At 41.3% G+C, this 23792-nt stretch overlaps 2 protein-coding genes across 6 annotated transcripts; both read left to right on the top strand.

Annotated features, from left to right (window-relative positions):
* Positions 1-1212: 1212 nt before the first annotated feature.
* Positions 1213-18257, top strand: LOC127375887 (soluble lamin-associated protein of 75 kDa). Of its 5 annotated transcripts, none has more exons than XM_051422272.1 (11): positions 1213-1312; positions 8944-9080; positions 9803-9988; positions 10960-11131; positions 11474-11653; positions 11803-11925; positions 12524-12654; positions 12750-12780; positions 12858-12963; positions 15366-15462; positions 15558-18257. In XM_051422272.1, the coding sequence occupies exons 2-11, from the start codon at positions 8946-8948 to the stop codon at positions 18255-18257; spliced, it is 3861 nt and encodes a 1286-aa protein (XP_051278232.1). In that variant the 5' UTR covers positions 1213-1312; positions 8944-8945. The 5 variants fall into 5 exon arrangements, with proteins under 5 accessions (XP_051278232.1, XP_051278234.1, XP_051278233.1 ...); XM_051422274.1 differs by having other exon boundaries at positions 12521-12654; positions 12885-12963; XM_051422273.1 differs by having other exon boundaries at positions 12521-12654; positions 12864-12963.
* Positions 18226-23633, top strand: LOC127375889 (plectin). The gene has a single exon (XM_051422276.1). The coding sequence runs from the start codon at positions 18356-18358 to the stop codon at positions 22217-22219; it is 3864 nt and encodes a 1287-aa protein (XP_051278236.1). The 5' UTR covers positions 18226-18355; the 3' UTR covers positions 22220-23633.
* Positions 23634-23792: the final 159 nt, after the last annotated feature.

Genomic DNA, 23792 nt, shown 5'->3' with positions numbered 1-23792 from the left:
TCTGACAACAAATCAAATGCCCAAGCCAACTTATGCTAATTGAAGTCATGTGCTTCAACAGAAAGCGAAACTTTAGTCCACATAGTTGCTAAATGAGAGTAACGTATGCCAGCGTACGGCACGTACTTTTGACTCAATCTTTTCGACAAAAAACAGTCAATAAAATGTTAATCCAACACAAAATCACATTAGCATTATGCTGACTTTTGCAAGATTATATTTCCGTTCTTAAGAAAGCCACGGGGACAGGATGATGAGGGTGCGCTGCAGCTGACAGCACGGTGAGGACAGCAGCAGGTGCTCCATCTGTCAGCGGATGAAAACTAGTTCTTCATCTTCTTGTTATTGTGTCCTCAATCTCAAATAACAACGCTGATGTGTAGGCCTATTTTTAATTTCATTTAATTTTTAATTTTGCTCAGATGAACTATTAAACGGACCGAAGATCAAGTCTGATTTAAAGTTAACTGAAAAAGAAAAAAATACTATATTATACCGTAACAATATAGGTAGCTTGCTGTAAAAAATACATAAATACTGCTTTTTACCGTTTTTACAGGAGCTTGCCGTTAATATTTTGTTCCTCAAAGACATCAGAATTTACAGTATTCAACTGTATTAATGGAAAACGGTACACTACTGTGCAAAATATCCAGTATATTTACAGCAATTTGTTACAGTGTAGTCAAATTCAGTTTAGAACTGCAAAGATTAGTCAGTGAATCAATTAGTATGCAACTATTAAATGATTGCGTTAGTCATTTTTTATGATAAATGTCCAAATTTCAGCCCCTCCAATGTGAATACGTTCTGCTTTCTTTAGTCCTCTATGACAGGCCTATAAAGTTTGTATGATTGTTCAAAAATTAAAAATAATAATAGAGAATTGTAGAAATTGTTGTGGAGAATTTGTCAGGAAAACTCATCTTTGAAGCAATAGTCACAGGAAATAATCTGCGTTTGTTTTACAATGTCTTCTTGTTCACTGTTTGGGTTCATTGTACAGTTTATCTACTGTTATTGTTATGCACTGAATACAATATGAACTACCCATAACATAAGTAACTGAGTCAGGGGTCGGTTTACTCAATGACAGAAAGGGCTCCCTGAAGGAACAAGGTTGGGACCCCCTGCTGTAGGGGGTTACATTGGATAATAGTTTAGTTACATAAGGCAGTTGGAACAGGATTGGCCTGAGCCGAGCATGCGCAGAGCGTCGCACCTAGCAACATAATAAACCCTAAGCGTGTTTACGGAATTTAAATTGAACAGAGAGTTTTGAAGGAAAGGAAAGGCTTCCTGCGAAGTAGAGGTGAGTTCGTTTTTCTTCATGTTTCTTCCCGCTGCCAGGCTGTGTGTGTGTGTGTGTGTGTGTGTGTGTGTGTCTGCTCGCTGGGCATTTTCTTTGTGCACTTATTGGAATTAGGAGGGAGAAACGAGGACGGGGCCAGGGCAGCATCTGCCGGAGCGGAGAGCAGGCAGGCATTAAATATGTGTCACCGCGGGTCCTCCACTTCACACAGCCCCACTGTGGACGCCGCCGACGGCCGCTGCCACTGCACCTTGCGAGCTGGACCCAACGCCATTAACACAATTATGTCCTTTTAATCGGGAACAAAATGTTCTAAATTGTAACAGCCTGTCCGAAGATGAAGCTTCCTCACTACACTTTCCCACAGTTCCCCATGAACTTACTGTGTGCCTGCAAGCTGTCATTGAACAAGTGTAGCCATTATCTCCTCAGATAATTAACGTTAGCTGGGATTTGTTGCGCATTCCTTTTATCTGCGTTGTTATGAACTTTATCACACCTCTCACTTGTTGAAACAATGAGTTATTCTAATGATTAGTTGTTTCAATGTTAGAAACTAAATGGAGCAGGCTCGAGCTTTAATTTCCATTTATTTTGAGTTGAGTTGAGTTTGCGTGTCTGAATATGTGTTGGAAATGGAAGTTTTCACTGTCCTGTTTGCTGCTGCTGTTGGGACACAGTTTCCATCAGTGGCAGCGTGGCTACAGAGCACACGCCCCCTCCCCCAGACCGCTCTCTCTCTCACACACACACACACACACACACACCCTCTGTCCCAGCTACCGTGCCTTTGGAACTCAGTGTTCCCTGTTACTTTTTCACGGTTTCAGACAGTCTGTGTCTGTGTTTGTGCTCAGTGTTAGTCCGGTAAAGTCCGCTCTGTGCTCCGCTCTCGTTGGACGGGTTGTGCGCTAATGAGAGAAAAAGTGCGCACTCAGCGTTTGTGCAGCCGCGCTCCTTGCCTCTAGCTGTGTCTTCACTTTTAACGAGCCTCTTTATTCAGGTATTTACAAGAAAGTTTCTGATCGCATGTGATTGTTATCAGCTTTGAACGTCCACACTGTCCATGTGAAGTGAAATAAGGAGCCATACAGTGTATCTACCCACATTCTATGCAGCTCTTGTTATCGGAACATCATGTACCTAAAAGTGTGCTATCTGTGTATTTCTGTCTCTCCCTCTGTGTGTGAGACAAAACGACCCCAGCAGTTGTAGAAATGTAGCACAAGCTTGTTGTTTATGACAACTTTTGAGAGTGCTGGGCGAGGTAAGAGTCAAATGTCTGGTTTATACATGCATGTGTGGTATTCACTGCTCCCTTACCCTGAGGGAGCACTGGGCCTGCTTTCACCAGAGCTATGCATGCATCTGCACACAAACACACAGTCAGCTGCCAGCTTTGTTTTTTCTCTCTCTCACACACACACACACACACACTCTCACAAAAGACAGACGGGACTTTCTGCTTTGTTGGTGATGTTCAGTGACTGTGTGTGCATGTGTGGGTGGGTGGGTGTCAGTGGGAGACATGGTGGGATAAAGGGCCATAATGGATGTGAGACTGTACACATGGCCTGTGTTGGTTTTGTATCTAATAAATTAGACCTTGACTGATAGATCGGTCAATATTGGCCCACACATATCAGTATCATATCGGAATTGGGGTATATGTTATCCGATATGGGCCTATATTAAAAAAATAAAAAAATAAAAATACATATAGAATATATAATGCAGAAAAAAATGCTTGATATATCTTAATGTGTGATTTACAAGCAGCATAGTAAGAGGAAAGAAGGAACTCTCAACAGTGTCAACTAGAGTTGGTTGACAATATAAATGTTCAATTATTTAGCATGTTAAAGAATATTAAGTTAAATATTCTTTAATAAAGATATTTGTTTAAGAAAGCATCCTTCTGAGTACCTTTCACACAGTCATATCAGTGCACAATCTACATAGAACATATCTGTAATCTGTGAATTTTTCCCCTCTACAATCGGTATTGGTCTCAAAATTCCGATACTGTATGGGCTTTAAAATAACTTAGGTCATGGTCAACAAAGTCTGTAAAATGACTTAATTACATTAAAACACCCTGACAGACCTGCAGCTGATTGGATATTTCTGACCTAGATGGTCAAATTCTCAAAGCCATGGGATTAAAACTGTCTAGATGATGATGATGTTGTTTCTGCTCTCAATGCAGTCATAAGCCTGACAATAAATTCCCTGCATAAAACAGCTGCAGAGTGCACTACTCAAAGTCATTAATGACCAAATAGCTCACAGTATGAAAGTAGGAATCTGTGCAGCAGAGCAGACTACCAGTCAGCTGTGTCAGAAACTGCTGAGGGTTGTGTAGTTGTTTTGTTAGAGCTTGGGGTTGTGTCTGAAGAATTAATTAAGTACTGTCAACATTAGAAGCCTCTGTAATTGCGTGGTACGCCCCTTAAATGCTGCTGGCATACATGTATGTGGTTATACATTAATGAAAACATAGCTATGAATATTGTATTCCATTTCTGACAATAGATCCTCCTGAATGTTACACACTGGAGCTTTAAACCAGCTCAGACTGCTGTACTATACTGTGTATACTTTGTAGTGGATAGCCTAACTGTGGACAGGAGTGTTGTGTCTGATTGGTTTACGGATGGATCTGTGGTATTCAAACTCCCTGCCTCAAGGGAATGACACACACACACACACACACACACACACACACACACACACACACACAGGCATGCAAACATAACACAAACTGGACTTCATGCTTGGCTGGTCATGCTCATGACAGTGTGCTGCTGGGAGAAATAGAGGGGTAGGGTACAGTACAGTGGGATAATGTGTTGGCAATGGATGCTGCCTCCAGTTAAACACCACAGCTTGTCACATAGAAAGGGTGCAGACTTTGAGGTTAACATGTACAGTCCCATGATCATCTTTTAAAAGTTAGTAATGTAACATCTGGACTGTGTGAAGTACTATTTTTATAATTAGTACATGGAAGTTCCGTTTGACACTAAGGTGTAGAGTAACAGTGAGCAATGGGTTAACATGAGCGGGTAGGTAAAGATGTAAAAGGAGATCACTCTTGGAATAATATGGATGAGGTTATGCCTCCAGGTTGTTTTGAAGTTGTTGGTATTTATGTGGTGGCATTGATCTCCCCTCTTGGGATCATTTACTTAATTGAAACTGGTCCTGCAGGTAGCTCACACTAATCAGATCCTTATAACTGTGTGTGAGAGAGCTGTGTTATTGTTGTGCAGGCTGGTGTGTGCATATTTCCTGGTCTGAAGTTGTGTGGCTAGAGGTTTGTTTCAGCCTAAATTCAAATCCAATGGAAATTTCCATTTTATACTACTGTCATACACACATGCCGTGCTTGACTCACAATAATGAACACGTGTTCAACACTCTCACACCAGACTGCTGTCACTGTTAAAACACATAATTAACCAGAAGATGATGGATTTTTTATAGCTTTGCATTTTCCCCCTTCCCTCTCTACATTTTGACTCTTCTGTATGTGCATGTTAGCCCTGTGTTACTAGGGCTGGGAATTGTTTGAAATTTGTGATACTAGTGCCAATATGGTATCTGAATTTTTTTTCTGGAAAAAGTGACATAAGTGGTCATAAAATAAATCTTCCTTAATAAAATATAGTTTACTTTAATACACATACCTCCTGACCAACCAGTATGAGCCAGTGGTGCAGTAGGGGTAAAAAAACAAAAAAACTTTTTAAAAAATATTTTTTTATATATATAAATTATTTTTTAACAGATTTGTACTATTAAGCTTGTACGATTGCTAATTCTAGATAGTGTTGAGAATGTAAAATTAGGGCTGTGATGTTGGATTTTAGAGAGAATACAGATCTTACTCTTCTGGTTGCATAACATTTTTTTATGCATATGATGATCTTTATACTATGACACTTTTCCTAAAATGTAATTATTTTTGTAAATCGAAATATGTCGCCTTGCTTGTAGTATTGCAATATATCAAATTGTCACCCCTGTATTGTGATATCATATCCCACACAGCCACTGGAGGCTGTGCAACCAGGTCTTGAACTTTGGTTGCTGCAGTAGTGGGTGTTCTTTAGATTAGTTTTCTTTCTTCAGTCTCCTTATGAGAAGTTGAAGCTCACGTTCTGCAGTTATGTTCAAGTATGCTTGCAATATCGAAGAGTGAAGTTTCTAGCTGAGAGGGCTCCAAGTCTGAACAGGATGACTGAGCAAAACACGGAGTGAAGGTTTGAATGAGACCCTGTGTTCATGCATGTATTTCTGTCAAGCGTGTGTGAGCAGACAGCTGTAGAAGCCTTGTGAATGAGCATGTGTGTCCCTGAAGTGTTAACCGTGTTGGCTTCCTATTACAACCTCCTGTAACTGACATCGGTCGGGCAGTTTTACATTATTCTACACTACCCTGCAGCAATGGATGCAAAGTTTGTTTCGGGGGTGGAAAGTTGGCCAGGCCAGTTCACGTTGTTGATTGTAGCAGCTGTAGGCTAGAACCCTATAGGGGTTTTTGGGAAACCCTGGGGGTTCAGGGAAAACCCTGATCCTAAAGTCACCAGGTAATATGATATATATTATATAATATAATTTAGAGTTATTTATTTTACATTTATTAGGCCACCTTGGAATCCAGATGTCAAATCATCAACAATCAAATCAAACTAATTGTAATTATACACCTATACAGGTTTGATTTTTCTGAAAACATAGCCTCGTAATGCTATGCAGTGCTGCAGGTGACAGTGTCGTTTTGGATATGTAAATCTTCACAGCACATGAACATGCCACAGTCACAGCCATGGCCCCCTCCAGGTTACTATGTGTTATGTATTTAAGGTCTTCAACTACTTAAGCCCTGCTGTTTCATTTTACAAAAACTATTAAATGACTTGTTGGTGCAAGCTGATTGGCAAATGCCAAGTCTTGTTCAGACGATTGTGGCACAGGCTCAAATAGTGATGGGAACTACGGCTCTTTTAAGTGAGCCAGATCATTTGGCTCAGCTCAGCAGCTACGGCTTTTCACATAGTACCACTTCTGACTTTGAGAATTAAAGTCTTATTTGGCAATGTTTTGACCTATCACTGGTATGTGTGCACATATATCACTTAAAGGTCCAGTGTGTAACATTTAGGAGGATCTATTGGCAGAAATGGAATATAATATTCAGAGGTATGTTTTCATTAGAGTATAACCATCTGAAAATAAGAATTGTTCTGTTTTTGTTACCTTAGAATGAGCTGTTTTTATCTACGGTTGGCGTGGGTCGCCTTCCATGGAGCATGTCATGTTTCTTTCTATAGTAGCCAAGAAGGGACAAACATTGGCTCTGGATAGGGGCGTTTATGTGTACATGTGATTTTATTTTTACTTTAACTCTGTTCCAAGAGCGGATCTAGAGGGGGTGTGTGGGATGCCTGGCCACCCCAGTTTGGTGTCAAATGTTTAGACCAAGTGATCAGTTTAAGATTAATAAAAAAGTCATTGACCGGCTCATGAATGACCCTTCTCCAGGCTCAAACTGAATCTAAATCAATCGGAACTGTTCTGCCTGTGTCTGTACTCCAAGAACAATAACAATAAAACAAAATGGTAAGAAGAAACTAAATTTAGCTTCTTATCCTAATTACAGCTTAATAAGGTAGCTCTCACAGTTTATTAGTCTCACAAGAGATCACTGGGGATTACCTGGGATTTGTTGCTGGTGGATTAAATGAGGTTACCATCGTCACGTGGTGGAGATCAAGTCTATCCCACATAGAGACTATGAACTGAACTGCTGGAGACTACTCAGGGCTCCAGACTAACTTTTTGCATTGGTTGCACTGGTGTGCCTAAGGTTTTTTTTTTTTAGGTGCACCAGCACAAAATGTAGGTGCATCCAAATTTTTTAACCTTTAACGCCATAAGGTCACCTTTTTATCGCTCACCATAACTTTCATATAATGTGAATGATTTTTAAACAAGAATAAGGTGTAGAGAAATGCTTGTCTTTATTTGAAGCACAATTATATAAAAAGAAAATAAAGTGTTTAAAGTGCTGAAAATTAAACATTTCAAACCAAAACACTAAGCAAAATAAAAAAAATTGAAATAAAAGTTCGATACGAAACGTTGTTGACCCGCTCACGAATGCACTATTTCCGGCCATATTCTGACCGCACTGCTGACAGTACACGCAGTGCATTGCGTTACGTCCTTTGTTGTTCCTCAGCCAGGGAAATTGTTTCAGCCAGTCCTGTCTGAAGGAATGTATTTTGACCTTTTTAATTTGGGTCTCGGAGCCGGGCTCTATCCCAGACTCGGTTGTCTCCTCCTCTGGTTCCGAGTCTGATGCTGTCGCCGAAGGACCGGGGCTCAGCAATTTTTAAACACACACAATTTAGCGCAGTGAACAGGACCACAGCCAATCAGAGGCAAAGACCCGCCCGAGCTCTGTCTCTTATTGGTTTAGAACACGATATGATCCTACCATGAGTGTGTGAGTTCGGTCACAGGAGAACAGAGAGATGATGCGCTTGCGAAATAAATTTATGTTTTCACCCGGGCAGCGTCAGGTGCACCAGTGCGACCTAGAAAAGGGTTAAGGGCAGGGTTAGGGTTAAATAAATTAAAAATGCACTACTTTGTGTCTGATGTAGCCGCCTCCCTTACCACTCTGTATTCTCGCTCAAAAAAAAAGCAAAGCATCCAGTTGGTTACACATCACAAGTATTGGCTTATCAACACTGAAGGCTGCTGTTCCACAGACGGGCAAAGAGACCTGAGCTGCTCCAGTGGGCGGAGCTGTGTGTTGATGGGAAGGTATTGCAATAAACCTAACAATCTTATGACCCATTTCTATGATGACAAGCATGCCCAGTTTCCCAGTCACACCACTAAAAATACCAAAAGTCACAGCCTACAGGATTTCACTCAATGGAGGCAAAAGCAACAGGTCACTCTTCACTAACCCCATCATTGCACTTCAGAGTAAAACAAAGCACGCAACTGTGTTGTCTAGTTTCTCACTGCAACTCTGCATCAAGATTTAACAGCAGTAACAGTTGCAGTAAAACATTCTATCTGTTGCTTACATGCATACAGCTATGTGGGCACTCGTATGGATCCTGGATCAGCTACGTTCCGTACTAACTGTTACACATAAAAGCTAATCCTCTTTCGGGGACAGCACACACCTTACAGGCCTTCTCAAGTCCACTCGTCGACATAAGTACTGCCATGTTGCACACATTTTGAAGCTGAATCTAAACATGGCATAGAGGAACTGCTTGTTAGGGTACTTATGGTGGTGGTATGTAATGATACATTCACTACATTTTTAGAGCAGCACTGTAGTTTATTTCCTGCTTCCTTTTAAAAGACCTATCCTATCCTGTCCTATCCTTAAAATATCGTGGATCAAAATTGGTATTTTATTCAAAGGTTTTATTCTGTCTGTAATTCCTGCAGGTGATTTGAAAGTGGTTCAGAAAGTGTCATTGTTACTGCTTAAATAATGTTTGAGAGATCATGTTGGGGCAACGACAGTAGTGGGTTTGACTGAGAGTCTGAATGCTGCTCTATCTCACTGCTGTCTGTTGTGTGTTGTGTAGGGATGGAGTTCCCCGTGGATCTCCTGGCTGATGTCAGCCAGGTGGAGCTGGAACAGTCGGCCCACAACTACATAAACAACCTGCTCTACAGCAACCCTGATTTACCTGAACACCTCATCCTCTCGGACTCTACCCAGGTAAAACACAACACACGCTGGACATTTGTGAGAGCTTGATTTAGTGTCTTTAAATACAGTGTTTTGTAAAGACTCCAGGGCCAGGACCCGTATGTATCATGCATGTCAGAATTACTACTACTGTAGGAATCACAGTAGAAGTTCATTTTGGACTCAAAATCCTAGACGGATTACATCATAGAAGAAATGTAGCTACTGTATTGTATTTGTACATGTATGTATACAGTGGAATAAGACACTTGTTAGAAGATAAATCAAAGAACTGGTCTTCTCACCACTAGTGTGGGGAATGGGGGCTCCACCGCCCCCTGCACGCCACACAGACACCTGTACAAATATATCAGCAATTGCAGGAGATGTTAGTTATTGAACCAGTGTTAGAGCAGCTTCTGGGTTTACATGTTTTTTATGGGAGATATATATATATATTTAAGCAATGCAGATGGGTATGTATGTCTGGGCATGTTTTCTAATGCAGGTTTTCTCATTAATTAAACCTTATGTGTGTGTCTATAGAAGTATAAATCCAGCTTTATTCTCTGGCTTCAGTTTTTAGACCAGTAGCAACATCTGAAGCTCCTGAATGCAGATATCATCAGAGTATGATGATATAGATATGAATGGAGTTTCAAAACTAGTAGAGGTTTTTTTCAATATCAGTGTATCATCAAAATCATACATCACACATGACCTTGTGTACTGGACCATCTGTCTGTCCTCAGGTCACCATAAACATCTCTAGTGTGGGCTTCACCCCCCTGTATGGACTGAGTGATAAACATAAGATCCTGGCCCTGTTCTCGCCCAGTGACCCAATGACTGCTGTGGCTCTGTACCTGCTGGACCAGTGGTGGACAGTGGACGACATTCTCAAGACAGCAGACCCTGATCGAGATGGAGCGATGGAGGTACGAGGAAATGTTTTACTAGTTAGGAATTCCACCCTCTCACTATTCATATCGATTCATTCTAATCAGAGAAATCTGTTGCGCGTGATCAAGTTTCCCCACCGACTAGTATGAAAAAGTGGTTTCTTATAGTAATAATTAGTTGTATAGTGCTAGTAATTACCTACTACTAGTAGGTAAGTACCAGTAGGACTTGTATAAAGTTGCATTTTTCAGTCTTGCTTTTAAATGTTTTTTAGGAAAAAATGAGATTGATAACACTGTAACCACTGCAAAACAAAACCGACGTGGAACCCCTACTTATTTTCTCTCATATTCTTTGTAATTACCAGTATGGATGTAAAATAGGTCTTAAATTGCATTCATAATGGTCTTAAAAAGGTCTTTAAAACATCTTAACTCAACTTGTTCAAACCTCCACAAGGAAAGTAAAAGCGTGCGTTCCCCGCTCGTAGTTCATCCCAATCCCATCACACCACAGAGCGTCTCTTCCTGCCTGACTGCTGAGAGCTCTGTCAGACAGAAAATCAGCCCCAGGTTGTACCACTATGTGGTTCAAAAATGGTGAATTCAATGACAGTTGTCTCCGGAGCAGAGAGCATCAGAGCAACCAACATACTGGAGTCGTGCTGCTCTCCATTTGTATTACTCTTCTCCGCTTCCATCACAGTTAGTTTTGTCATCACTTTGAGACACTTTTAAGATAGACTTCTGAACATAACCAAGAATATTCACAACGAGGATAATGGAAATCTATAATGTCTGTTGCTGATTGGGGGAACCTTTGGGGTTGCAGATGGCTTCTTGTTTTAAACTGATCATAAGCAGGAAAATTTTTTGGACAAACCTTGAAAGAAAATGTTGCCACTGTCTTCAGTTTTGTTTCTGATACAAACAAATTGAAACAAATACTATGTGGCAGGCTACTATCATATTAAGAATAAATTATTTTTTGTGAATTTGTTTCTCAGGTGGAGACTCTAGGAGAGAGAGTAGTTTTGTACATCCTTAATCGTATCATCTATAGAGCCAAGGAGATGACCTCTGAGGAGCTTCCCTTCCTCTGCCATGGAGAAAAAGATTGTGCAAAGATCCTCTGGAATAAAGGAGAGGCTGTTGGCTTCTACTCAGTCAAACCCTCAGGTAATTTATGTGATTTTAAATACATTTATCTCTGTAGATCAACCTCAACTGTTATCGTGTTCCTTGGTCTGCAGTTTGCTTTCAGTTGCTATCTATTTAGAGCTGCATCCGTTAGTTAGACTAAATAATTAGTTGTCAACTATTACATTTTTTGAAATTGAAAAAAAAGGATTTTAGAGGAAAAGTGTGCGCTGACATTACAAATGGGTTGTGCTAATTCTGTTGTTTCAACCACTGTGTGCTGTTTGAGACTGAGCTGGTTTGGTCCCTGTGTGAAAAACTATTAGTTCATCCCTTCTTGACAATGTCCGAAGGAGTATGCTTATTTTGTTTTCCTCGTAGGCAGCATCTACAATTCCTCTTCAACCAGAAGCTATCTGCTCCCTGTCATGGACTCCATATTTGTCAGAAAATGTCATCGTGGTAAAGGCTTTGGCTTCCAGATGCTGGAGGACTTTGTGCTCAGTTCCCATGAGGACTGTCTGGGGTTGAGGTACCCCCTCACCAAATCCATGTATAAAGGTAGACGAGTCCACCCTGCAGCTAGTACACCTTATAGATATGTACAGTATCAATCTACTTTTTCACAGTCAGCAGTGTTTGTGCTGTTATTTCATAGAAAAAGAAACAGTACATTACTGTAAGTTCAATGCACTGCTCTTTGTTTCTAGTGTGTCAGAAGTACCTGTGTCAGTACCCGGAACACACAGACCTGCTGTGGGAGGTAGAGAGCATAGGTGGGCCCAGCCAGAGGACCAATATAGCCAGAAAGATCCAGGCCATGGATCTGAGTGGTAAGAAATAACAGAAGCTACATTGTCGAGCAATACTGATAAATCCCCTGGGACAGTGACACCATAAAGATTATTTTCTATCATCTTGAAATTGTCCAATGTCCCATCTAATTATGTTAAAGATCCCCTCCAGACATGCATTATGAATTATACAAATAGTCTGCTTGAAACAATGATGTGTGGCTGATACAAAAAAGTATAATTTACACATTAAAATCTTTAAAAAGTCATCTCCTCCTTCTACCTCATTAAAACTTCAGTGTAAAGTCCATTCTCAGTGGATGTGCACTGGTGGCTTCAAGTTGTAAACTGGACCAGGACTGACTGACCAAAGTGTTTTTTGATGTCACAAACCCTGCTGGTAGGCCCCACCCCTTAAAATCAGGTGTTCAATGAGCACAGAGAAACTTTCCACTTTCAGCAGATGAATGTGAAAACATCCTTCTAGAGTCAAACTCTGCACAGACAGCATTCAAACAGCACACTGTAGGAACACTGATTTCTGGCTGGAGGGGGCTTTAAGAACACACACAAATGATCCTTTAGTGTACTTATCTAAGCATTCAGATACTGCATGTCTTACTCTGTTTCTCAGCAGTATCCAAGAGTCTCGTATTCACGGAGGAATCAGTTGTGATTACTGAGATGACTGAAACGGATGTGGTGATGGAGGCAATTCCCACACAAATAAAAGAAACTGAATCTGTGGAATGCACAGTTGACATTGTGGTACATTATTATAACTTCTTCCATTTGAGAAACATTAATTTGAAAAATAAATCAATTATACAAGTGAAAACAATCCATGTGATTTTCATTTGTAGGAGGAAGTGACAGTACGGAGAGCGACCAAAGGTGAGCATTTCATTTCATTTATATGTACATTGTAAACTTTTTTAATGAAATAATGTACATTGTAACAATTATAACAGTTTCAGAGGCTGAATTGCCTGTTGCAGCCCGGGGAAGGAGTGGTGGTTCAAAAAGAAGGAATGTGGAAGAAAGGATCACAGAGGAAAAGTCTGAAAAAATTATCAGGTGTGCATAAGTAAATCATTTTACTGAAAACTCACATTTTAGGAAAGTAAGAATAGATTATATTACTAATAATAATTTTAGATGCTGAGTATTACCTCTCCATTTAAATTGCCTGAGATAAAACATGGCTCCTGATTCACAGTAAAATGTCAGTAGTCTGCTGTAGGCTGGATGCCATCATGGTCCACTGTGAAACGTCCTGAAGAGAACTGTATCCATTTCACCGTGTCAGGGGTGCAAGTGCATCACCCAGTGCAAAGTGAAAGTACAGACCTGCTATTTTGGTTCAAGTATGTGCAGCAGCACAAAGTGCAAAAGGTCTGCATGGCTGAAAGTGGAATATAGATCAGAGGGTGTGGTGATTAGGGTTGGGTATCGGTTGGGTTTTATCCGATACCGGTGCCTACTCGGTATTTTTTAAACGGTTCCGGTGCTTAAACGGTTCTCGAACCGGTACTTAAAAAAAGAAACCACACACACTTTGTTAAAAAACAATACCCTTTTATCTCCAGGGCCAAATTGAACACAATATTAAGTTAACGACATAGCACACGTTTTTGTTTCCTACTTGTGTGCATGATTTGGGTTGTCACTAAAACACACAAAGAAAGGCTGCTGTATCTCCATATGTCACCACCACACTGGCTGGGCTGGGAGTCTCTTCAATTTGTCTGGCGAGGCCGACACTGGCTGCGGCTGCTGAAGTGCTTGGCCTTGCCTCACATAGGTTATCAAACACGATGCATTGTTCGGCTTTAAATAAACTCCACGTGTCGCCAGATGTTTCATCAAATTCGACGTGTTACCTCCCTTGCATGCAATTGTTTTATGGCATCTGTTGCATGTCGCAGAGTCTGCATCCTTAGACGTGAAATGCACTGACTGACGTCACGCAAGTTGACACCGGAACACCAGGGGGCGGTAAAAAAAAAAAAGTCAGGCACCGACAGGTTCGTTCTTACTCGGTCTGGTTACTACCGTTAACGTCGGAACCGGTGCCCTATTGGTACTGCGTTTCGGTACCCAACCCTAGTGGTGATTAATACATACGAAAAAATAATAGTATGGTGGAGTGGATAATGTTTTGTTCTGTTTTGAAAGGAGAAACAAGCTCTGTATAAAAATGCAATAAAAAATGTTAATTGTCAAAGATGTTAAACAACAGTTCAACATTTGGTAGGACAATTTGCCATTGAACCAAATTCTTAAGTACTGTATTTATAATGCTGTGCTGTACCATTTAAAACATGTTTGGAAACTTTAATGGTTCACAGTCTTGAGAAATGCATAAATTTTGTGTTTTTGAAGTTTTAACTTAAACAGATAGGGTTGGGGGGCATCAAAAGCAGCCTGTGACTTGGAGAACACCTGGTTTGTGTTAGATCTGATGGCAGACAAGATGGTATAATCAGCATAAAAATGGATATTGTGTAAAAGGTCATCGACCTGTCAAATATGACAATGCAATGGTATTTAGAAGGCTGCTTTCAAAAACAAATAACTAACATGTTATATAATTGAACATATACATTGTCAACCGAACCTAGTTGATTGAGTGAGGGAAGCTGCTTCTTCTCTCTTACACTGTGCTGCTTGACACAGTATTATAAATCACAGCACTGGATAAACTTTGCAGTGTCAGCAATATATTACCATAAACATTTTTTCTATTCAATTCAAGTCAGTTTTATTTGTATAGCGCCAATTCATAACAAAAGTTATCCCAGGACACTTTGCAAATAGAGCAGGTCTAGACTGAACTCTGTATAATTATTACAGAGACCCAACAGTTCCCACCATGAGCAAGCACTTGGCAACAGTGGAAAGGAAAAACTTCCTTTTAAGAGGCAGAAACCTCAGGCTATATCTTTATTACATACCAAAAAAAAAGTTTGCATATTGGATTACATATACACTGATACTAAAAAAGTTTAATACTAAAGATAAAGTTTCTCTGAAGCAAATATAAGGCTTCCAAAGTTAGAGTGAAATTCCCTCTTCTTGTTGCTGTTCCTCCTACACAACTCAGTACAGAAGGAGGAAATTATTATTATTTTTGTTACAAAACAAGGACTGTGGTTTGCGTTTCACATCTCTTCCATTGGAGGCGTGTCAGGAAGGAATCTTTTAATGGCCACTATGAACACTAACTGTAAATTAAATAAAATAGCATTGTTGTAGAGATACACATTGAAATGTCAATTCATAACTGCTGAATCATGAAACATACATATTTGTAATTCTCATCAGTAATTTATGTAATACAAGACATCTAGGCAGAATCGAATTTTGAATGATTTGTGCCATTTTCTTATAAGCTTATGAGCTCTTTGTTGTCACACCATCAAATCCTTACACTATATAATGGTTGAAATTAACAATTGATATCCAACATCTTTCAGAATCGAGGATATTGAAGCAGAAACCCCAAGAGATGAGCAACTTGGTGCACAACAGAAGACAGAACTGAACGATGGCTCCGAGTTGGTGCAGACTGAGGTGTGTGTGTATATGTAAATTCTTATTTGTAGCGTTTGTCTATATGACCAGCACAGCAACTTGTTTGTGATTCAATTTTCTATGTTTATTTTTAGGGTATGTTTAGTATTGGAGAAGATGTTGTTGATACTGCACCTAAAGAAGCAGCTACAGCTACTATCTCAGACACACCTGCCACTGTCCTACCATCTCAAGACCTAGAAGAAGATGATGTTACTGCAACACCTACGACTGTGAAGCCACAAGTAGAAGATGATCTGAACACTTCGCATGACTCACAGATAACAGTTGAGAATGTGGCATCAGAAATTGAGGAAGCAGAAGAAGAGCATAAGGAGGAAGACTCTGCAGTGCTGGTAGCACAACACGTAGTAAGTCTATCAACACATGCAACATCAGAGGGTGGTGAGGCTGGAAAAACAGGAAGAGCCGTTGTTAAGGCCATAAAAATTGTACAGAGTGAAACCCCCAGACGGAGATCTCAGCGCCACAGAAAGCTAGAGGAGGAAATTACAGCCCAGGATAGAGGGAGAGTTTTGAGAGCAAGGACTGTTATGAGCACTGCCACGCCCAAACGCAATTCTACACGACACAGCCATAAAGTGAATGAAGAATCAGAGAAAGAGGTTGATGTGGCAGAGGAGAATAATGTTTCTTCAACTGAAGTATTGGAGGAATTAACCGTAACTGGGGGGAAAGAACTAGAAGAAATTGCTTCCATAAAAGAGGATGTAACTACTGTGGAAGAATTAAAAGAGGAAGTAAAGCAACAGGTGGAAGATGAAGAGCTGACAAGTGCAGAGGAGACAGAGAAACAAGAGGAGCCTGGGGTGAAAGACACTGTAGTGAAGGGGAGTTCCACAGAGCTGCCAGATACAGCAAAGAATGCTCTTACAGAGGTAAATGTGGATGAAAAAGTAACAGATGAGTCTGAGAAAGAACAAAAGGGTGAGGAGGTAGAAAAATCAGTGGTAGAGGATAAACAACAGGTCTCTGATGATGAGATAGAGGAGCCTCCTGTTGTACAGAAGAGAGCTTCAAGAGGCAGACGTAAAGTTACTCCTAAGTCCACACAACAAAGCGAGGGACATAAGAAACAAGAGGAAGAGCGTACAGATGAAGCTGACCTGGGAGCAGGAAGTGCTGCTAGTGAAGAGAAAGCAGATGAGAAAGCAATGGACAAACAGATGGAGGAGGAGACTGTTGACAAAACAGAAGAAAATAAATCCACTGAGGAATTAACTGTTGTGGAAGAAGGTACAAAGGCAGAGGAACCAGCAGAGGATGTTACACCTTCAACTGAGGTGAAAGTGGAGGAGTGCATGGAAGTCCAGGAAGACAAAGAGACTGAAGGAGGAACAGAGACCGTATCAGTGATGGAGGCAGATAAGGACAAAGAGGAAGATGACATGATACAAGACCCTAACACTGTTGCTACTGCTTCAGAAACAGTAACACCTGATGAAGTAGATGAGACTGCCATATCAGTAGCTGAAGAGCCTCAGGAAAAGGACATTGAAATCCCCAAGCTCCAGAAAGCCACTGTCATCTTAGTGGACCTAAAGACCTGCAGTCATCTAAGTGTGAAGGAGGCAGAAGAAACACCAGCTGATGGAGAGTGTTCTGCTCCAGAAAAGGAGCTGATATCAGCTGAAGAGAAGGACATTTCTAGTTATGTTGCAGAGGAACAAGCACCAGAGCCAAAAATGCTGGTGTTGGAGGAGGAAGATGGGGGGAAACAGGAAAACAATACAGAAGAATCTTTAGATGCAACTGCAGAGGCAGAGACTGTTGAGAAGCAAGAGCTTGAAGAAGATAGTTCTGATAAAGAAAAGAAAGAATCTGCCAATGTGGATGGGGAAATGAGTGAAGCAGAGGAAGCACCATTTGTTGAAGCAAGAGTTCTCAGAAGTGGAAGAAAGTTGGTGAAGGAAACCTATCAGCAATATAATATTGGTGATGTTGTTACTGAAAAGGAGGTGGATGAAGCTGAACCAGGCAATGGTGAGGTAGAAGGAGAGAAAGAAGTTACAGGCAAGGATGCTGTGGCAGTAACAGTTCCAGTGGAGGAGAAACCGTCTGCAGAGAGTCTCTCAAAAATATGTGCAGATACAGAGCCAGACATTCCAGTAGTAGATGACACTGAAGACAATCTTCCACCAGCCGAGGGAGATGACGCAATAAGCTTGGAGGAGGACGAAACACCAGGTGGAACAAAGACACCAAGATGCAAAACAACAAGAAAGCAAGCAGATGAACAAGAAGCAGAATCCAGTGAAGAAGAAGAGACAGCAGTGACAACAAGAACGCTGAGCAGAGGGAGGGAATCTGCCTCTGCCACGCCTAAAGGCAAATCCAGAAGATCCCGTAAACAGGAAGAAGAGCAAAAGGGAGCAGAAGAATCTAAAAAGATCGAGGAAACAGGAGGGGATGAGGGGAAAGCCCCAGAGGAGGATCAAATGGAGGTGGAGGAGGAGGAACCCCTTCCTGTAGAAGTTAAAGAAGCATCTATAGAAGAGAGAGGGGAAAAAAATGAGAGAGAGATAGAAGCTGTTTCTAAAAAAGAAGAAAGTGTAGAGCAGACAATAGATGTGGAAGAAGGGAAAGCTGTGGCAGAGGAAGGACAATATGTAGAGGAAGAGCAGTTAGAAGCCATAGTGGCATCTGCAGAAAAGACTCTCCAGGAAGAGGAAGATGGACCAAAGGAATCAGCTAAAGAAGCAGAGGTAGAAGAAGAAAAAGAAGAAAAGAAGAAGAAGAAGAAGAAGGGCTGCGGTCAGCCAAAGAGCCTCTAACAGAAGTGGATGAGGCCCCAGAGGAAGATAAAACAGAGGTAGAGAAGGAGGAACTTGTTCCTGTAGAAGTGGAAAAAGGAGTATCAGAAGAAGGAACAATGACTGAAGAGGAGGAGAACACAGCTGGAGAGGCAGCTACTGCAGATGACTTAGTTCAAGAAGGAGATATGGACACACCATCAACCAAACCTGCCGCTGACTCAGCTATACGTACACCCAGTGAAGAGGAGCCAACACCTTCAGCAGAGGAGCAACACAGTGAGGAAATTTTACCCAAGCTTCCTGATCTCCAAAGAGTGTCTGTGGTTGTAGTAGACCTGAAAAAAACTAACCATGAAGTCCAGGAAGAAATGGCAACTGTAGAGGAGGGGGTTCCTGGAGAAAAGACTGCTGCTGAGGAAGAAGAGAAGGTGGAAGAAACTACAAAAGCGGAAGAAATAATGGCAGAGGACCAAGTTCCAGGTTCCCTTGTTGGAATAGAAAAAACTGAGTCAGAGAAGGTGGTAGTGGAGGAGGAAGGGTTTGAGGAGAAAGCGGAAGATGCAGTTGCAATACAAGATACAGCTGGTGAGACAGCTAAACAAGATGAGGCTAAAACTGTTGATGCTGATGATGAAGAGGAGGAACTTACAGTTGCCGAAATCAGAGCACTGAGAGGCAAAAAGAAGGCAGTCAAAGCAACACCAACACGCAAATTAGCACGAGGCAGACAGAAAAAGGGTGTGGAAGAAAAGGAGGAAACTACAGAAATAAGGGAAGAGGAACCAGCAGTTGAAGTCAGAGTTCTGAGGAGGGGAAGGAAGTCTATCCCTGTCACACCAAGATGTACAACGAAAAGAACACACAAGCATATCCAGGAAGAGCAGGAGGAAGAAGAAGAGGAAGAGGGAGGAGAGGAATCTACAGCAGTTGAGAGACAGGCAGAGGAACAAGCTGAGGAACAACAGCAGACGATTGATCAGGAAGAGGGGGAGAGAGTTGAAGTAAAGAATGCAACTCAACAGGCAGAAAATATAGAACCAGAGAAAGTGGATCCTGTGTCAGAGGAGGGACAGGCCAGCAGTTCTGAGACAGAGGCTCCAGTTGGTGCTGATGAGGGAAAGACCTTGGATGATGCTGCAGAGGAAGCAGTCACAATGCCAGATACTGTGGAGGGGGAACAGTCAACCTCCATAGCTGAACCGGCACCGTTGACCGCAAAGGATGATGAGGCAGAAGGCGTTTCTGAGGAGGAACCACCAGTTATTGAACCAAGAGTTCTGAGAAGTGGTGAAGAGACAGTTAAAGCCACGGCAAGAAGCAAAACCACAAAAAGAGATCAGCAAGATAAAGAGGCAACTGGAGAGAAAAGCACAGAAGAAGAATCAGCGGTAGGAACAAGAGTTCTGAGGAAGGGAAGGAGGACTGCTCCTGCCACACCTAGACGTAAATCTAAAAGACCCCGCACACAGTGTCAGCCAGAGGAAGAGGGAGAAGAAGAGACTACTCATGCTGAAGAGACTGAAGGAGAGGAAGAAGAGGCAGGGCAGGAATTGCATGAGGAGAAATGTGAGATGGCTGAGGAAGAAGGAAAGAGTGTGGAAATGGGGTTAAAGGAAGACAAAGATGTGGAAAAGGAAGAAGCCGAGTGTGTGGCAGGGAAAGAATCCACTCCAGCTGAAGAGATGCAAGCAGGGGAAGTCAAAGCAGCGCTGGAAAAATCTACAGAAAAAGAGGAAAACAAAGATGAGAAGATTGAGGATGAAGCTGCTGCTGAGAAAGAAGAAAACACAGAGCCAGAAGAAGATAATGAGCAAGAGGAAGAGGCAGCTGGAGAGAGAAGCACAGAAGATGAAGTAGCAGTAGAAACAAGAGTTCTGAGGAAGGGAAGGAGGTCTGCTCCTGCCACACCTAAGCGTAAATCTAAAAGAGCCCGCAGACAGTGTCAGACAGAGGACGATGGAGAAAACAAAGCAACTCTGGCTGAAGACATACAAATAGAGGAATCTAAAACTGATGAGAAAAAAGACAACAGTGATGAGAAAACACAAGAAAAGGATGGGGAGGAACCTGTAGCCAATGAAGAAGACAACACAGAGACAAAAATTGAGATTAAAAAAGTAGAAGCTGTGCTAGAGGAATCACTTCCAGAACAAGAGACAGCTGAAGAGGAACAGCCTGCTGAGACACATGCACATGGACAGGAAGAGACTCCTGTTGTGGAAAGTGCTGAAGAAACACCTAATACAGATGAGGGAAAGGTTACTGATGAGGAAGAAGCATCAGTTGTTGAAACAAGAGTTCTTAGGAGTGGCGGGAAGGCAGTGAAAGCCGCACAGAGATCCAAGACTGCAAAAAAACAACAAGAAGAAACTGAACAAGAAGGGACAGTGGTGGAAAAGAGTGCTGATACAGATACAGAACCGGCAATAGAAACAAGGGTTCTGAAGAAGGGGAGGAGGTCTGCTCCTGCCACACCTAGACGTAAATCTAAAAGAGCACGCACACAATGTCAGCCAGAGGAAGAGGGAGATGGGACTACTCCTGGTGAAGAGACTGAAGGAGAGGAAGAAGAGGCAGGGCATGAACTGCCTGAGGTGAAAGGGGAGAAGGCTGAGGAAGAGGGAATGAGTATGGAAGTGGGGGTAAAGAAAGACAAAGATGTTGAAGAGGACAAAGTTGAAAGTGTGGCAGGGGGAGAATCTGCAGAACAAATAACAGATACCTTGACAGATGAAGCAGCTGTGCTTGAAAAAGAGGACAACAACATGGCAGCTGGGGGTGAGACCGGTACTGACATGGTTGAAGTAGAAGAGATAAAGTCAGCCAAGGAAGAGGGAACCACTGTAACAGAAAAATCTACTGCAGCTGCAGAAATGGGATCTCACACTGCCATTGTTGAAGGAGAGGCACTAGCTGCAGATGAATCTGTGGTGGCAGAGGAACAAGCTCTAGCTGTAACAACAAGAACACTCAGGAGCAAAACAAAAACTTCACTCGCCACATCTTTACAAAGATCCAGGAAACAGAAAGGCCAAGGAGCAGTGGAGCAGGAAGAGCAGGAAGAGGAAACCCCTGAGGATGAGGAAACAGAAGAAGTGCATCAATTTACTGATGATTCTCCTGAAAACGGAGAACAAGAAGAAACTGATGAAACATTACCTACTGGACAAGAGGCAGGGCCTCCAGCTGAAGATAATGCAGAGGACCAGGCTAAGGAAATAGCTGACGACAGATTGGTCGAGTCAGCTGGTGAAGAACCAGAAACAGAAGAAATGGAATCATTGGAGGAAGAGCCATCAGAAAGTAAAGAAGATAAACCTCAGGATTCCTCAGAGGTCGAAAGCAGAAGTCTCAGAGGGAAGCGGAAAACTGTTGCAGACAAAGAAGACATAGCAGAAGAAATCCAACTTCCAAAACGAAGATCTGTACGGAAAAGACCAAGAGTGGATTACAAGGAAAATGATGAAGAGGATGAGGGAGGTGAGACTGAAGCAGCCACTGACAAGGAGGAAGAGAATACAGTGGAATCGGATAAGGACAAAGACGACAAGGAAGCTGAAGGTCCTGCTGATGAACCGGAGCTGGAGGAAAGCAGCAGAGAAGATAACTTACAGAACAATGTGGGAGCTGTTGAGAGTACTGGTGAAAAGGGGGACATCATAAATTTAGTATTGGATATAGATGAAGAGGTAGAGACAGCAGGTATAAGGCCAGAGGACAAGGAAGATGAGGGGAGTATGTCAGAGGAAGAGGAGCCTAAAGTGATTGGAAAGAGGGTTTTAAGAGGAAGGTCAATTCCCTCAATAATAATCACACCCCACTCCAAATCCAGACACCGCAGCCCTAAAGTTAAAAAAGCAGAGGAGTCTTTGTTCGATGAAGAAAAGAGTCCTCAATCATCTCAAAAGAGAAGCCTCCGCAAGAGAAAAAGCACTGAGGTAACACCAACTCGCAAATCTAAGCGTCACAGCAGAGTTTAGGATGTTGTGGATATGAATGGCATTGGCACACAAAAGTAGTGCGTAGTCACAAAACTAGGAAAATGCAGAAACAAACAAACATCCTTTTATATAATGAATGTTTTAATGCATCAAATTTTAATGCATCAGAACATTTCTTCTCCTGATTACAATGAGATTAAGTGATATTCTGTGAGAGCACTGGATGGGGCCCAGCCGGGTGGGGGCACAGAAACAAAAAAAGTCATGGCTCAACTTTTGCTGCAACATACTGCTTAGGCCAACCAAATATATGCAAGCACACATTCCTTATTAGCTTGTCGAGATCGGAAGACTGCACACAAATACATATACAGATTTGAACTTTTGACTTAAAAAGCCATAATAGACCTTTTTCACGGCAGCCATTTTGACATAAAATAGTAGGGTAAACACAGGTGGTACCATTGATACTACCGTAATCAAGGTTCTGTTCCATTCAGGTCAAACAGAGTCAGGGTGCTGCTGGTGGCTTACTGGAAAGGCTTTGCTAGACTAAATGGAACAGAGCCTTAAATATTATTATTAGTAACACCCTTGTGTACCCTACTATTTCATGTATAAATGGCTGCTGTGAAAAAGGTATATAAGTATTTTAATAAGATTTGTGTGGTGAATATTTTTATATTGTAAATATGTTCTTACATTTCAGTAAAAATGTGAATGTCTAGTTTGCATTGTGTAATGTAGTGGCTGAATATAATGTTTCAGTCCCTTTTCATTTGAGATGATTGAGATTTTTATTACTCAGAAACATGCAACAAGATCAAATTAGAAATATTGTGAAATAAATTGGTCTTATTTAAAAAAAAAGTTTAAATGTCAAACTTTATTTTTTACATTAGTAATTTTGGAATGTTTTTTTAGAATTTGTGTACTTTGATAAAAAAACAAAAAAATTACCAAAACATGTTCTTGCTTTGCAATTATCAGCAGAACTCAGGTCTTAATATTTACATGTTCTTTTTTGATACACATATTACATGTATGGATTTTAGCACAGGGACCTGTGGGTGTTAATGTACTTCTTATATGTAATCCCCTCACATGTTACACTTTGTGAACTTGAGCATTATAACCTGTAAAGAGGACAGTTTTCTCAAACCATCATGTAGCCAACGTCCTCAATCATGTTAATGTTTTTAATGATGTATTATTTAGTTGACATCATGCATTCACATCAAATGTCTAAGTGTTTATTTTGTTTTATCATTTGGAAACCAACGTTTATTTAGCAGTGTTTTTCGCAAATTGTTTGTGCTTTATAGCAGCAGGCATTTAACAACTTAACTGCATTTATTTTTCTTTTGTGTGGACTAACCTTTCTCTGTAAAGTTATTTTTCCATTAACTGAAATTCCCTTTTTTGTGGAAAATAAAGATTTTTGAAAAAAATATTTCAACTCCTGTTTAATTGCTTATTGGGTGGGGGGGAGGCAAAACAGTAACCAAACCAAACAGGAATAAAGGAAGAATTCCACATGGTTCCCAACCTGGGGGACCCCCACTATGGATCGCCAAAGCTTTATGGGGGCTCGCAAGGCTTTCTTGATTTT

The sequence above is a fragment of the Dicentrarchus labrax genome, unplaced genomic scaffold, assembly GCF_905237075.1.
Source record: "Dicentrarchus labrax unplaced genomic scaffold, dlabrax2021, whole genome shotgun sequence".
Classification (NCBI taxonomy): Eukaryota; Metazoa; Chordata; class Actinopteri; family Moronidae; genus Dicentrarchus; species Dicentrarchus labrax.
This window is presented reverse-complemented; position numbering and strand designations above follow the sequence as displayed.

What these genes read in the sequence shown, in the direction of transcription:
- LOC127375887 (XM_051422270.1), top strand. Translation starts at nt 8,946, where the DNA reads ATGGAGTTCCCCGTGGATCTCCTGGCTGATGTCAGCCAGGTGGAGCTG. An exon ending in ATCGAGATGGAGCGATGGAG is followed by an intron (nt 9,989 to 10,959) that starts GTACGAGGAAAT and finishes TTTGTTTCTCAG; the next exon opens with GTGGAGACTCTAGGAGAGAG. An exon ending in AGTACGGAGAGCGACCAAAG is followed by an intron (nt 12,781 to 12,857) that starts GTGAGCATTTCA and finishes CAATTATAACAG; the next exon opens with TTTCAGAGGCTGAATTGCCT.
- LOC127375889 (XM_051422276.1), top strand. Translation starts at nt 18,356, where the DNA reads ATGACTGAAGAGGAGGAGAACACAGCTGGAGAGGCAGCTACTGCAGAT.